This window comes from Notamacropus eugenii, chromosome 3, assembly GCF_028372415.1.
Source record: "Notamacropus eugenii isolate mMacEug1 chromosome 3, mMacEug1.pri_v2, whole genome shotgun sequence".
Lineage (NCBI taxonomy): Eukaryota > Metazoa > Chordata > Mammalia > Diprotodontia > Macropodidae > Notamacropus > Notamacropus eugenii.
Genome location: NC_092874.1, coordinates 289958076 through 289974762, shown reverse-complemented (window position 1 = coordinate 289974762; position 16687 = coordinate 289958076). Strand labels below are relative to the sequence as shown.

General features: G+C 40.1%; 1 protein-coding gene across 2 annotated transcripts in view; it reads left to right on the top strand.

Moving 5' to 3' along the window:
• BPIFC (BPI fold containing family C) overlaps positions 1 to 16687 on the top strand; it is a 36489-nt gene that overhangs the window by 4289 nt on the left and 15513 nt on the right. For both annotated transcript variants that reach the window (XM_072655848.1, XM_072655847.1), the window contains exons 2-8: positions 2996 to 3133; positions 3967 to 4087; positions 6707 to 6835; positions 10676 to 10831; positions 10941 to 11004; positions 13599 to 13659; positions 15734 to 15825. In XM_072655848.1, coding sequence (XP_072511949.1) covers positions 3013 to 3133; positions 3967 to 4087; positions 6707 to 6835; positions 10676 to 10831; positions 10941 to 11004; positions 13599 to 13659; positions 15734 to 15825 — 744 coding nt within the window. In that variant the 5' untranslated portion in view covers positions 2996 to 3012. The remainder of the gene's footprint in view (positions 1 to 2995; positions 3134 to 3966; positions 4088 to 6706; positions 6836 to 10675; positions 10832 to 10940; positions 11005 to 13598; positions 13660 to 15733; positions 15826 to 16687) is intronic.

The following is a 16687-nucleotide window of genomic DNA, read 5'->3' as shown; positions in this document are numbered from 1 at the left end:
AATCCTTTTTTTGGGTCATGGACTTCTTTGTGTATGGGTGTGCGTGTGCATATACATACACATACATATATACATATGTGTGGATGTATATGTGTGTACATATACATGTATATATATAGAGAGAGAAGTCAATGAATTCTTTCTCAGAATAATGTTTTTAAATGCAAAAAATAAAACACATGAATTTACAAAGAAAACACGTTCTATTGAAATACAGTTATCTAAATTTTTAAAATATACATACAAGTTCGCAGACCCCAGGTAAAAAGCCCTGTCCTAGATCACTTTTCCTTTTATACTGAAGTTTCTGTTGTTTGTTTAAAAGCATTGTTATCATTTTCCAGTACCATCACCTCCCATATCAATCAATCAATCAACAATCATTTATTAAGCACTATAGTGGAGAAAGGACAAACTTCTACCTGCCTTCCCATTGCCTTTGTGGTTATACGTTCTAAGTGATGACCACAGTTTAAGTGAAGGCACAATTTTGTTTTAATTTTATAATGAAAGAGACAAGACTAAAGAAAAGGAAAATCTCCTATCATGTGCAAGTTGGCAAGGTTGGAAGAGTTGATTTCTTAGAGGCTGAAGGCCCATGTCATCTCTTACGGTTCTCATAAATGTTGCCTCTCAAGAGTTGAGTTCCTGGTAGAGTGGATAGAATGCTGGACATGGAGTCCTAGTGAAGTCACTCCTAGAGCCTAACTCTGCTACAGCTAGGAGGCACCATGGAAAGAGTATTAGATCTGGAGTCAGGAAGACCTGAGTTCAAATCTGATCTCACACATTTACTAGCTGTGTGATCCTGGGCAAGTCACTTACCATATACTATTCTTATTTATAAAATTTGGATAATTAGCCCAGTTGTTATGATATGGGAGGTTAAATGATTTGACCAAGGCCTTACAAGCAATGAATATTATAGGCAGGATTTGAATACAGAACGTATGCACTTTCTACTGTTCCAGGCTGCCTCCCTTCACTGCCCCACAATGGATGCTTGTACATTTCCATCAGCTTATTCCTCCCTCAAAAAAAACCACCTTTTCCCTCATGCCCCACATGTACAGATCCTTCCCTAACTAATCAGAGAAGACAGTCAGTGACCTTCCTCTGCTCCTTGCTTCTGTCTAAATGCCCAGCTCCCACGACTTCCTCTGCCCTTACCACTCCCACAAAATGTTTGCTTATTAATTAAATGTGTATTTGTTGAATGGCTGTTGAGTAGGGTCCCCTCCCTTCGCATGTTCGTCTGCCTCGTTGACACCCCCTCACCTCCCTTATCTCCTAGCTTAATCTGTCCAGCATTTTCCACATACTTTTATTGCTGACAATTAACTTCATGCCTCAGTTCATTAAGAAAATGAAGATGTGATAGGGCAGCCAGGTGGTGTCCAGCCTTGGGGTCAGGAGAACCTGAGGTGAAATCTAGCCTCAGATACTTACGAACTGTGTGACTCCAGTTGCAGAAAGAAAGAAGGAAGGAAGGAAGGAAGGAAGGAAGGAAGGAAGGAAGGAAGGAAGGAAGGAAGGAAGGAAGGAAGGAAGGAAGGAAGGAAGGAAGGAAGGAAGGAAGGAAGGAAGAAGGGGCGTTATAAGGAAGAAAGCAAGAGGGGTGTGATGTCAAGGCAGTCTTTCAATAAAATTGACCAGTGATTCCTCTAAGTCCTAAAAGTGGACAGTGAAAATGAGAGGTAGCAGCGAGACACAGAGGAAAGAGCGTTGAATTTGAAGTCAGTGGATTCAAAACCTTGACCCTGACACCAGCTCTTTGACCTTTGGTAAGAAACCTTACTTTCTTGGGCCCTATTTTTTATGTACAAAATAAGGGAATTTGAAACTTAGCTTTCTTTCCAGTTCAAGATTTAAAATCTATTATATACTCCCAGTGTTATCTTGATAAAATTATTTCCTCTCATTTTGAAATTTTCGCTTAATTTTATTTTTATTCTGAACCCAACAAACACTCAGTAAAATGAGCATTTCCATGTGCACTGTAAGAGAGGATTGCTTATAAAACTGTGAACCTCCCATTATTTAGAACTCACTTTTCTTTTTAAGTATATAATTACTTCAATTAAAAATGACATTTAATCTCCAACCCCCAATACCTTCATCGGTATAACGAGGACAATGGACTGCATCAGTGATGTCAAATCAAAAAGTGTACGTAAGAATCTTTGCTGGGCATACTGACCTAGAAAACCACATTTTAACATTATCTGTGTCCTGTGGCATCTTTATTTATTTTGTTAAATGTTCCCCAATAGCATTTCATTCTGATTTGGCAGCACTCCAGAGTATGCCAGGGATGTGACTGATGCCTCTCCACTATATAATCTGTAAAGTTCCTTCTGCCTCTAACTCTTATGATTCCATCCCTATAAGAATGTCAAGATTAATTAAAATAACCATAAATATTTTTTCCAAATCCTTTCTTAGACCCTACAGGTATATATGCATGTATATATATATATATGTATGTATATATGTATATATATATATATATATATATATATATATATATATATGTATGTATATAACCCTAACCCTAACCAAATATACAAACACCAAATAGAATGGGCATTTCCATAGACATGGTAGAACAGAAAAGGAAGTTTGTATATAAAACTGGACAGCTTGCTTTGCTTATTAGGGAAAGAAATAAACATCTATGTGGTCCTACTATGGGCCAGACACAGGACTAAGCATTTTTTTTGGTGACAAACATTATCTCACTATTAAGCATAGACTAAATCCAACCTGTAACTTTCAAAGCTGCCTTGTTTTTGTTTCTCTCTGGACTTCCTTGCATTCTCTGGCTAAAAGAAATACCATCAGGGATTTCCATTTCCATAGGGCTCCTAAGATGTACAAAAGTGTTTTCCTCTCCAGGGCCTGGGGAGGTAAGCAGTGTAAACATTAGTTTCTCATTTTACAGATGAGAAAAGGGAGGTCATCTAACTTAATAAGAATTAGTATTGGTTAACAGGTCACTCCAAAGAGCAGATGGAGTTGGAGAAGATCCTGGTCCTCTGCGGCTATTTCCTCCTGGGGATCTCTTTCATCCAATCAACTCAGCTTTACCCTGGGATCAAAGTGAAGATTACTCAGAAGGGCCTGGACTATGGTAAGCTTAGAGCTTTCAGCACTGTAAATAACCACTCCCCACTCCTGAGCACTATAGGATTGACTGAACACATGCCTTTCGGGACGTTCAGGCAACACGTGTAGACAATATCAATGGCCAATAACCCTAGACAGAGGAAACTGATTCAACCTTGTTTTTTTCACCTTCTTCATAGCTGAGTGGCAGAGAGATTGCATGGTCAACCCCATACCTCATGCAGAAATCAATTAATTAATGTGTTTTATAAAAAGCCTTCCTAAGGAAGTTCTCCCTAAAATCCCCCCAGCCAGGGATGCCTTTTGTTTTCTCTCGACCTTGTATAGCCCTTGAAAGTCTCCAAGCAGAAGTTGCATCATCACTCATCAGGTATGTCCTACATAAAGGGAATTACTTTTTGTGGATGAGTTGGAATAAATGGCTCCTAAGGTCTCTTCCAACTACCAAGTTGTATGACCGTGATGTAGGTAGTGGGAAGAACCCTGGGTTTAGTCAAAAGAATGATGGGTGGAAGGGGAGGAGAGGTGGATGTAGGCCAGATGTCAATCTATGCCTCCAATTCTACACTTCTGTGACATTTTACCCATTAAGAGCATGGTACATGCATCCATCTACGTCAGTCCCATCTCCTGGAGCCATTTAATTCACCATTTCTCCTCTCAAAGGTTTGCCTAAGGTTTCTCTGGAAAAGCCATGTCTGGAGTGTGCTTCAAAGAATATTTACTGATGCGCTACTGCATGGAAATCTGAAATGTCTTTATGCCAGGATTATGGTCTAGAAACTTCTAAACTTCATCAGTCCACTTACGAGCAAATCTCTTTGTTCCCTATTTCAGGTATTCAAGCTGGCATGGAAGCGATTGAGCTGATAGTGAAGGAAAATGGTATTCCTGATTTCCAAGGCTCTGAAGCTCTTGATTTTCTTAAGGTTGACTATGTTGACTATAATTTTTCAAAGTAAGTAAAAGAAAGGAACATTCTCTCCATTCATAATATTTTTCCCTTTTCCCCTTGAGGGCAGGGATTGTTTTGGGTTTTTTTTGCCTTAGTTTCCCTAGTCTAGGGTTACATCTTACAAGTAGTAAGTATTTAATAAGTGCTTGCTGAATAAATTGTAAAAAAAAAAAAGTCTAGCATTACATCTTACAAATACTAAGCTTAATAAATACTTGCTGAATGAATTAATGAGTTGTGAGTGTGTAGTGTAGTATGTGCAATTAACTTTTCAAAAATTCCATTTCCTGAAAAAAAAAATCCCATTTCCTATCACAAGAAAGAGAAATATAACCTAGTGTTTAGAGGTATAAGCTAGAAGGTCACCTTGGGTATGGGGGTGATTCATTCAATTCTTAATTTAACACAACAAGGAGTAGAAGAAGGGGCATTGTCATGGAAACGTGCTGTGCTACCTTAATTGCTCACAGAGGTGTAGAATCAGAAAGGAGCTCAGAAGCCACACAAAAGGAGGAAGGGAAATTGGGAGAGAGGAAGGCACCCACACAGGAGGTTGGCACAGAAGGGTCATGGTCGCCTGATTCCTGGGTGAAGATGACAAGTTCAGCTCCCAGAGCCAGAGGCAGCCAAGAGTAAAGTCTTAGCTCCCGGAATAGTGGCAATGATCTACGAGTGAACCCATGGCAGAAAGGCTAAAGCAAGTGGTATGGGGGCTGGGCCTGGACCCGTTCCTCAATCTTTTAAAGGTCCGCTTGGTTGTTAAAGATAAATCATACAGAAATTGTACACAAAGTCCTGACAGTTAATATTTAATCTTTCATATTTGTGTCTCCAGCACCTAGTAAATGTCTGGCATAGAGTACATGCCTCATAAATGCCTTGCCATCCATTCATTTCCATAGTGTTGTTGTGCAGTCACATTTGACTCTTCATGACCCCATTTGGGGTTTTCGTGGCAAAGATACTGAAGTGGTTTGCCATTTCCTTCTCCAACTCATTTTACAGATAAGGAAACCTAGGCAGACAAAGTTAAATGACTTGCACAGGGTCACACAACCTCTAGTAAGTGTCTGAGGTCAGATTTGAACACATCTTCCTGACTCCAGGCCACATGCTCTAACCACTGGGTCACCTGGTTGCCCAATTTGCATAGTACAGGGGTTCTTAACCATTCTTGTATCATGAACCCTTTTGGCAAGTCTGTTAAATCCTATGAACCCCTTCTACAAATGGTGGTTTTAGATGCATAAAATAAAATACGCAAGATTACAAAATAAGCCAATTATATTGAAAAGTAGTAATCACAATATTAACATTTTTAAAGGAGCCCTTTTATGGTCTAAAAACTGTATAATTCTTGGCACCTCTTTCCTATTTTCTTTCATCTTGCAAAAATGGAAGAGGACCATTCAAGACTATGAATTATTTTAAATATTTTTCATCCTTTACTGCTTGCCATAGCCAAAGAGTTCATGACTCTTACCTGGGTCTGCCTCTTCATGGCCCACTTATTGGTCATGGACTCCCACTGCCTCGACTCAGCAGATGCTTGGACAGCAGACCTGGTCTATTGCCCAGCCCCAGACCATATTCAAAGGCTTCCCAGGTTGGGAGCACCTGTCAGACCCTGAATTCTGAGGCCATGAATAAGCACCAGAGTTGGACTCCTGCTTAGGCTGCCACCATAATCTCATTTAATTTTGAAAATTTCAAGATCCACGTAAAGTACACTTACACGTCTTCTTAGCGCCATCTTTTTTAGTCCAGAAAGATCCTCTCCAGAGAATCCAAAGATAAAGCTCATTCTCTAACAGTTTATATCTTAGGCAAAAAGACTCACTTTAAAAACAAATCTGTGGAAGGAGGTTTGTGACTAATTATACTCTAATTAAGAGTCTCCTCCTCAAATTCACTTTGCTACTGAGGGAGGGAGGGAGAAAGCAGATAAGCTTCAAACACAAGTGTGGAGGTGGCTGGAAATTGCCTGGAAAGAATGTGTTATAATGGCAAGAGCATGGGCCTGGGAGTCAGAAGGAAAAAGGCAAAGGGAACAGGCATTTACTAAACGTCAGGTACTGTACTATGCACTTTCCCAATATTTCAACTGATCCTCCCAACAACCCTGTGTTGTTCAGTCATGTCCAACTCTTTGTGACCCCATGGACCATGTTGTCCATGAGGTTTTCTTGGCAAAGATACTGGATTGGTTTACCATTTCCTTCTCCAGTGGATTAAGGCAAACAGAGGTTAAATGACTTGTGTTCATTTTACAGTTGAGGAAACTGAGGTAGGCAGCTGTTAAGGGGCTTGCCCAGGGTCACATAGGTAGTAAGTGTTTGAGGCTGGATTTGAACTCATATCCTCCTGACTACAGGCCTAATATGCTATCCACTCAGCCATCTAGCTTCCTTAGCCATACAAGGCAATATCTTGGAAGAAGAGGCACTAATTATCAGGGAGAATTGGGAAAGGCTTCATGAAGGTAGTATACTTGAACTTAGTTTTGGAGGGAGTGTGGATTGTTCTTACTTTAATGTGTGAGAAATTTGGACCAATATATTTGGGCCCCATTCAGATCTTCTAGAAGGAAATATCAAATGACTCTTTCTTTTTTTTTTATAGCATAAAGATCAATGCCTTCTCATTTCCAAATATTTCGTTAACCCCTGTGTCTGGAGCTGGAGTTAAAGTGTTAAGTAATCATGGTTCGACAAACATCAGCACCAAATGGGAAATTATGTCTCCACTTTTGTAAGTATTGCCAAATATCAGAGGAACAAACAGGGGCATGGGGCTGTCAGACTAAACCAACTTGTTTCATAGGATCCTTGACCCGAAGGTGAAAGATGCTTTCGTCAAACCTTCTTGTTTTACATTAAAGGAAACTGAGGCCCAGGGAGGTAAAATGTCAAGGTCAGAGGTGGAATTCAAACCCAGGTTCTTGGATTCCAGAGTCAGGGTTCTGCCTCACCAAGGATACCTACCTTTGTGAGAAAGACTTGATGTAGAGTATTACTGACATAAAAGAATACTAAAACTAGTCATTTTTTTTCCCTAAAGATATCTGAAATTACCACCATACCAATAAGCTAAATTCTATTCAACTCTTAACAACTGCTAGAATTGCCATACTACTATATAAAGGAATATTGCAATTAGTGAGAAATTGATGCTCATTTCAACTAATGAGAAATAGATCATTGATGGGGGCCATCATAGGCAAACTGTACTTCCTAGAAACCCCTGATTCTAGTGCAGGTCTACCCCAGAGTTGGTAGGTTCTTCAGTTTGAAAAGGCTACAAGCCAAGACCAAAGTGGAGGGAGTGTTGGTGCATGATGTTCTGTTTGCAGATGATTGTGCACTCAATGCAGCCTCTGAGGCTGAGATGCAACGAAGTATGGATCAATTCTCTGCTGGCTGTGCTAATTTTGGCCTAATAATTAACACCAAGAAAACACAGGTGGTCCATCAGCCACCACCACACCATCTATACGTGGAACCATCAATTACAACAAATGGAGAAGTTTTGAACTCTGTGGATAAGTTCACTTACTTGGGTAGTGTACTTTCCAGGGATGTACACAGTGACAATGAGGTTGACACACGCATTGCCAGAGCTAGCTCAGTGTTTGGGAGACTCCAAAGAAAAGTTTGGGAGAGAAGAGGTACTAGACTGACAATCCACACTGATGGTCTACAGAGCCGTTGTGCTGACCTCATTGTTGTATGCCTGTGAAACATGGACAGTCTACCAGCACCATGCCAGGAAACTGAATCGCTTCCATTTGAACTGTCTTAGGAAGATTCTAAGGATCTCCTGGCAGAATAAGATACCAAATACTGAGGTCCTTGCTCAAGCTGAACTTCAAGCATTCAAACTATGCTTTAGAGAGCACAACTCCAATGGGCTGCCTATGTTGTTCAAAAGCAAAATGTACACTTGCCAAAAAGACTATTTTATGACAAACTCACATGGTGGTCAGAAGAAGTGATACAAGGACACTCTCAAGGTCTCTCTCAAGAACTTTGGATTTGATTGTGTGACGTGGGAGACACTGGCACAGGACTGCTCAGCATGGCATGCCCACATCAGAAAGGTTGCTGTGCTGTATGAGCAAAGCAGAATTGAGACAGCACAAAGTAAACATAGAATGCACAAATTTGGAGCATCCACTTCAAATATTCACATGGACTATCTGTGCCCAACCTGTGGTAGAGCATTCCAAGCTCATATTGGTCTGATCAGTCACAGTAGGACACACTGAAATTTCACTTTATCATGGTGATGTCATTTTGGTCCTCTTGGAAAACAAAGGACAACAACCAACCAACCCCAGGGTTCTAAGTTCTTCTGGCCCTTTTCAGTGCAGTGCTGTGGGAAAAAGAGCTGGATTTCCGGGTCAGGAGGTAGAGATTTTGAATACTGTCCACTGCTAACTAACTATGTGACTTTAGGGAAATCTCTGAGCCTCAGATTTCTTGTCTGAAAAATGGGTATAATAGTATTGAGTGTCCCAAAAGTCTTAGTGTACTTTTAAGCTTAAAACTAAGCCTTTGGGACACCCTGTACTTCCCCTCACTGGGGAAGTTGTGAAGCAATCACTTATATATCCAGGCGTGACCTTGGGTAAGTCAGTTAATCATAGTGGGACTCAGTTTCCTTATTTGTAAAGTGAGCGATGATGGCACCTTGGTATAGTGTGAAGTGCACAGGATTTGAAATCAGGCTGTGCTATCAACAGTACGAATACAGGATCTTTGATCCAGAACTTTCTTTGTTAGCGTAAAACAAAAAAAGTGGTCAGAGGACCTAGGTTCTAATTCCACTCTATTATTACTGTGTGATCGTAGGCACAGTGCCTGACACATAGTAGGCACTAAATAAATTTTTTTAAATTGAATTATTGAATTGAACTGAGTCTCAGTTCCTCATCTATAAAATGGGTTGAACTTGCCAGAGTTCTTAACCTGGAGTCCAACTATATTTCAATATAATTGGTTTCCTTTGTAATCCTGCATACCCTTTTTTATTCACTTAATAAAATACTTTTTAAAAATAATTTAATATTTAAATTAGTTAATATTGAGTTAATGAATTATTAACTTATTTGAAACATTTAATAATAATAATACCTTTCTATTTTATGCATTTAAAACATTATTCTGAGATAGGCTTCACTAGACTGCCTCCCAAAGGGGTCAAGAGCCCTTGCACTGAATGATCTCTAAGCTCTCTTCCAGTTTGAAAGCTAAGATTCTTTGATCACACAAAGTGCAAACTAGCTCATCCTGAGCTTTTGAGCCAACAGTGTGGAAAGACCGGCGGTGCCTTCCAGCCTGGAAGGGCTGGCTCCCAACACACGGAGTAATGGAGGGAGCTTCCTTACTGGGTCAGCAGCAAAGACTGATTTCAAGGACCACTATTCTCTGCAGGTTTGCTCATCTCAGGGCTTTGTAGAACCAGATTTACCTGCACGTCGCTCCCACGCCTAAGGCAGGATAAGCACTGCATTGTACAATGGAAAGAACGCAGTCAAGGGCCGCAGTTCGGATCTGAACCCGGTTCAAATTCAGCTTTTGATGTTTACAATTTGGGATTACTAATTTGACGTTGGGCAAATCCATCATATCACCTCCCTAGTATCATCCTCCATAAAATCAGTGGGTTGGTTGCATTGTGGGGAAGTGAACCGAGTGCTGACCTGGGACTGGAAGACGGAGATTCAGATTCCACCTAAGCTACCAACTGTGTGAGCTTGGGTAAATCACTTAATCTCTCTGTATTTTCACATGATTGGATTCAGTGACCCCTAAGGTCCCTCGCAGAAGATCCTCCATGTGAGGCGGAGAGGGATGGAAATAGGGTATATAGATATATATACCTAGATACTTATAAATTTATATTTATTTATTGAGATGCCTAAACATAATATTTAGGTTATTTGTTATACATCATATTTAATATATAGCATATATATAGTGTGTGTGTATATATATTGAGATCGATATAGATATATAGCTAGATATAGGTGTTATGTATAACATATATCGTGTATATGTGTGTTTATGTGTCTGTATATAGATAGATAGATAGATATAGATAAATATAAAGATAATCCCAAATTGCACACACTGAAAAATAGTAGTCAGAGCTGGAAGGGACCTCAAAGGCCTATCCCCTCATTTTACAAATGAGGAAACTGAGGCCCAGAGAGATTAAAGTGCTTTATCATAGAAATACGATATCAAATATTCAGAGCTGGAAGGGTCCTCATAGCGTATCTGAGACCCAGGCCTCAATCACAATGGTAGGGAATAAGCATCAAAAGTGGGAGATTTGCACTCAGGACTTCTGACTGCAGAGCTGGCCCTCCCTCAGTCTTTTTTCCTGAGTCGGTTCTCAACTATAAAATTGAAACAACAGTAGTCATTTTACCAACTTCATGGAGTTGTTGTGACAAAAGTGATTTGTTCATTCAGGAGTGCTTTCAAATTGTGAGCTATTATATAATTATGACTACCATTCATAATTCAATACCATCCATCATGGGTCTTTGTTCTAAGCTTATGTTTTTTGTCTGACGAGCAGCAAAGATGAAGGAGGAGCTACTCTGTTTCTAGCTGAGATATTTTTCTCGGGTCTCATTAACCTGTCCCGGAGTAATACGGGGCACCCAAACATGAAGCTAGAAGACTGCTACGTTCGAGTCGGGCATGCCCACATCTCATTTTCAGGAAAACTCAGGTGGGTGAGAGGATCTAGATGAGTAGCAGCTGGGCTGGGGATGTTTCCAACCAGTGATCAGGGATTTTCCCAGAATATGTAAACATTATGTTTCCCTCTTTTCCTTCAGTGTCCTATATAACTCCTTTGCTGAGCCAATGGAGAAACCCATCTTGAAGAACTTGAATAAAAAGGTAAGGGTCTGATAACTCCAGGGGTAATAGTGGTCAGATGCCTGTGGTCCAGACCTTTTCAATACCTTGAGGACCTATCATTTCATCAGCTCAGGGATGCTGTTATAACTGAGATTCTTTTTTAAATAACGTTTTATTTTTCCCAACTACATGTCAAGACCATTTTAACATTTATTTTTTAAAATTTTGAGTTCCAAATTCTCTCTCTCCCTCTCCTCACTTCCATACCCTAAAAAAGTAAATATTTTATATAGATTATATGTGTGAAATCGTGCTAAATATATTTCCAAATTAGCCGTGTTGTGAGAGAAGACACGGGACAAAAAAACAAAATTCCACACACAAGTTAAAGTGACCAATAGTCTACTTCAATCTACATTCTGGCTTTATCAGTTGTTTCTCTGGAGGTGGAGAGCATTTTTCATCATAAGTCCTTCAGAATTGTCTTAGATCATTGGACTGCTGAAAATGGTTATGTCATTCACAGTCGATCATCACACAATGTTGCTGTCACTGTGTACAGTGTTCTGGTTCTGCTCACTTTATATCAGTTCGTATAAGTCTTTTCAGGTTTTTCTGAGAGCATCCTATTCCATTACAATCATATACCACAATTTGTTCAGCCATTCCCCAATTAATGGGCATCCCCTCAATTTCCAATTCTTGGCCACCACAAAAAGAGCTTCTAGAAATACTTTTGTACAAGTAATTTCTTTCTCCCCTTTTAAAAAAAATCTCTTTGGAATACAGACATAGTAATGGTTTTGCTGGGTCAAAGGGTATGGACAGTTGTACAGCCCTTTGAGCATAATAACTGAAGCTCCTTCCTCCATCATCGCAGAGTGGAAGTCTCTTCCTTAATAGACAATAATTGGCATGACCAAAGAATTCATCATCTTCCGTGATGTGATCAGCCTCTCCAAAGTTAGCTAGACTGATCTTTGAATGACAGACACATGGTCCATCACTGTTCCTAATTGCCAGGCACTGTGCTGGGTCCCACAGGTATAGAGAAAAAGGAAACAGTCACTTTCCAAAAAGCTTAAAATTATACTGAGGAAAAGAAACATATATATGTATATACATATATACAGAAGCATACACATATATGGAAACATACACACACACATATATATATGTATATACCAAGTATATACAAAGTAAGAAAGAATATAGTAGCAGGAGAGGGGTAGAGATCAGAAAAGGTCTTATGCAGGAGGTGGTATTTGAACTCAGCTTTGAAGAAGTCTAAGGATGCTAAAAGGAGAAGGTGAGGAAGGAGAGCCTTCCAGGCACAGAGTTAGGAGAAGCAACGTTGAGTAAGAGGAAGAAGAAAGCTAGTTTCTGTTGGATCAAAGATTATATGAAATGGAGTAACATATAATAAGCTTGAAAAGTAGGTTAAAGTTCATTTGTCAAGTGTGTTAAATGCCAATGGGAAGAGGCTTGAAGCCTTTTTGGCTTAATAGAAGCCACCTTGGGCCTCAGTTTCCTCATCTGTAAAACTAGAGTTGGAGTATTTGATCCTGAGACCTCACATGCCACTTTCTTCTGAGTTTGGTTTTTAAAAAGAATAATTCTCTAATTCTCTTATAATAGAAGACTTAGGTTCAGCTTTCACTCGCAATTACTACCTGTGTGACCTTGGATGAATCACTCTCAATAAGCCTTACAGATGATGTTTAAAGATCTCTTCCTGTTTTATTCCCATTAATCTAGCTCATAAATTGGAGAGATGTGTATGGTTTATAAGTAACACATGTTGTGCTTTGAGTGCTATCATGGTCCTGGGTTCAAAGTATCCAACACAGAGGATCCATGATCATACTCATGGTTTTCTGTCATGAAGTTTAACTGAAGCATATTCAGAGATGACTGCCAGTGACAGTGGAAAGAGTGTTGACCTCAGCCCTAGGGAGACCTTGGTTCACTCTTGCCTATGGTCACATACTGGTTGTGTGACCTGGGCAAGTTACTTAACCTCTTAAGGTTAAGTAAACCCAGGAAACTCTCTAAGAATATAAATTACTGAGTAGTTACTGTCCTACATTGCTAAAGAGAGCTTCCTTAAGAGATTTTCCTTACCAGAGATTCCTTACCAGTAAATACACACAGAGCTAGAAAGAGGCCCTTGATGGACCTAAGTAGCCATAGCTGTTCTTCCATAGTTCCTCCTGCCCCAGCTAGTCCCCACACCTGGAGATGCATCAAATAATCTGTGCCAGGTGTTTACTCTCTATAGCTCAGGGCTGCTGTTACAACTGAGCAACCTGATTTATTGGGATGTAACTTAAATAGATTCTGCAAAAGATCAAATAAAAAATGAGTGTGGCTCAAGTTCAAACGAGCTTAGGTGGTATTTACTCAAAAGAGGGTTTTCTCCACTCTGGGATCAAGTACCAGGCATATTCCTAGTGCTACAATGATACATTCAGGCCCAGAGAAGCATCGGTGGTTCATGGTCTGTAATTTATCTCATGACAGGTACTTTTTCTCACTCCTGGGGGAAAAGACAGGTACATTTCAACATAGCTGTGACCTTTTCTTCTGTTGCAATGACATAATAACAATGTTTTTATTCTTTTTTTATCCAGCTATGTTCAATTATCATGGATCGGTTTGAAAATATAAATGCCAATATAAGCTCTCTGGAAGGTGAGCTTTTTTAACTATCTCCTCTTGAATATTTCCATTTAAAAATCTTAAACTTTAAAGATAAACGTGACCCATACTAAGAACAAGTGGAATTCAACTGTATAGGAAATGCTGAAAATGGAAACTCTCTTTACTGATGCAGATTGGCAACTCATCTATGACTTAGAGATTTCAAAAGTTTTCTGGGGCATACATTAGGAGGTTAGGTGACTTGTCATATAGCCAGTCATATAGCCAGTATATGTCAGTGACAGATCTTCTCAATCCAAACTCTCTAATTCCTCCTTGTCCTCCTTCCTTCCTCCTCCTCCTATATTTTCCAGTCTCAATTTTTAATATGTGGTGATTTGGGTACATTATACCAAAGTCATTATTTTTATTCTTTAAGGTATGGGATTGGACTACTGCCATCCTTTTGAACTCTTAAATTTTGTGATTCTGTGATCCAGCCCCACATTGCTACAACAGATAGGTGTCTTCTTAAGACCCACATAGACACAGAATATTCTCTCTTCCTTCAGTCCTTTCCCAAATGAGTTCATCTGCACATCGCTGTAGTAATCAAGGTCGGGATTAAGTTGACCAAGGGCAGATCTGAAAATTAAAATCTCCTGAGCCCTAGTTCCATGTTAGCCACTATTAATTATTTGCATCTATCTAGCAAGTTTCTTCATCTCTTGTTGCCCTCCCCCCTTTCATCTATGGAATCTGTGATGGAGCTGGAATATGGTTTGAAAACCCCTGCTTTTGAAAAATACTCTCCTTATATATAAATATCCTCTGGGGTCTTTGGGACTTCACTTTAACACATGCCACTTGACTGATCATATAGTAAATGTCTACATCCCAGGAAGAACAGAGATCCCTGGCATTAAAATGTGTGTATTTATTAAAATAATAATGATAGAAAGCATCTCTCATTGCACCAACCATGGCTACCTACCTGCTTGCTTCTAGTCTTGACTCTAGGCAAACATAAAAATCAAAGAAAAGAAAATGCTGTAACTTTATACTGCCCTGGTTAACAATGATGTTGGTAGCAACCAAGTAGGGAAGAAATGTTCCCATCACAGAGAAAATGCCATAGATGAGGGCCAGATTTCTCTTCTAAGCCCAAAAGGAAGCATATAGTATTAGACAGTTATGTGGTTTCCTTGTTTTAGAAGGTGAAACAGAGGTAGCCCATAGTTTTCAAAGAATTTTCCCTAATCTCTCTGAAAATAGCAATGAGGTAATAGATCAGTGGCCATAGAGAACTCCTTCACCTTCTTGGTCCTATCGTATTACTTTCTCTCTGTCTCTCTCCCCTACCTTTCTCAATCTCCCCCCTCAGTCTCTGTCTGTGTGTCTCTCCATTTATATCTGTTCCTGTCTCTCCTTGCCTCTGTTTCTCTCTACGTCTCTCTGTCTCCCCATCCCTATCTGCTCTGTCTCTCCTCTGTCTCTGCCTCCTCTGTCTCTATCTCTCCATCTCTCTCTGTCTCCCTCCCTCTATCTCTCTGCCAATCTCTCTGTCTGTCTCTCTATCTTTATTTCTCTCTCCCACCTTTCTCAATTTTCCCCTTCAGTCTGTCTGTCTCTCTTTCTCTCCCTTTCCATCTCTCTATCTATTTCTGTCTGTGTGTCTCTCAGTCCCCCTGATTCTCTAACCATCTTTCTGTCTGTCTTTTCCCTGTCTCTGTCTTTATTTCTCTCTCCCCCACTTCTCAATTCTCTCAGTCTCTCTCTTTGTGCTTCTGTCTCTCTTCTCCCTTCTGTCTCTCTCTTTGTGCTTCTGTCTCTCTCTTCTCTTTTCTGTCTCTCTCCATCTCTGTCCATTTCAGTCTGTGTCTCTCTCTCCCCTCCCCAACTCTCTCACTATCTTTCTGTCTCTGTCTCTCTTTTTCTCACACCCCTTCTCAAAATGCCCCTCTCAATCTCTGTCTCTGTCTGACTCTTTCTGGTTTTTTGTGGTGTTTTGTTTGCCTTCTTGGCTATGCAAAATCCTATCCTTTTTCTCTGGATAGGTGCAACTTTTATATTCTACTGTGCCTTTTGTAATATGGATCTTTTGTTTTCTCTGCTTCCCATTTAGTTGTAACCAAGTTTGGCGAGGATATCCTGCTAGATTATTCCCTTTTGGAGCCCCCAGAAATTACCCAGTCATCTATTGACCTGAATTTGAAGGTAATTTGGTCATTGTCAATGTTACTATCTTTTTCTTGGCCATCAACAAGAGTACTTTGAAATGGGAGTTTATTCTGGGGTGGTGGCATTGACTTTCAGCAGAATGAGATATTGTCAAGAGAAGGTCTTTTTACTGATGCTTCCCAGCAACTGGGAAGGTCAGAAAAAAACTCATGTAGGACATGGCACTTAAGCTGAGCGTGAAGGGGGAAAAGAGGTATCCTTTTTCCCTCAACCCAGTCAGAAGGGATCTCAGAGCCAACTGGTCCTACCTTTTCCATTTACAGATCAATCTCTCAATGCCTATGACATGCAAGACACAGAGGAAGAAACTGAGACCCTAGGGATATCAAGTCTAAGCCAATACCAGTGGCCACATTGCAACCACAAGTATGGCTCAAAGCAGATTAAAATGCACTTGGGAAATGCTTAACCAGAAAATGAACCCAGGGTCATCTTTACACCCCCAAGAAGATTCAGAGGAAGACTTAGAGCAGGGCAGCTTAATTTCCTTTCCTACAACCCCTTCATGGTTCTGCCCCTTAAAGACACTGGAGCCCTCTCTGTTGATTATCAATCGCTTCAGACTTCAGAACATACCTGCACAATCAGGAATCATTCATAGTTTACTGAGATGGCCATGAGAGCCCATCCATTCTGGATTAGAAGGCAATGTAATTGGCTATACTCATGGATGCTTAGAAAACTAATTAATGATAACGTTATTCCTATGCTGACACTTTCATTCACAGTTGGCTGATTTAATGACTTAACTGGTGTTTGCTATCCCCAGTAGGGTCCGGGCCATGGCCAGTCATCTTGACTTTCGTCTTGCCACTGGACTTCAATGATTCTGAAAGAG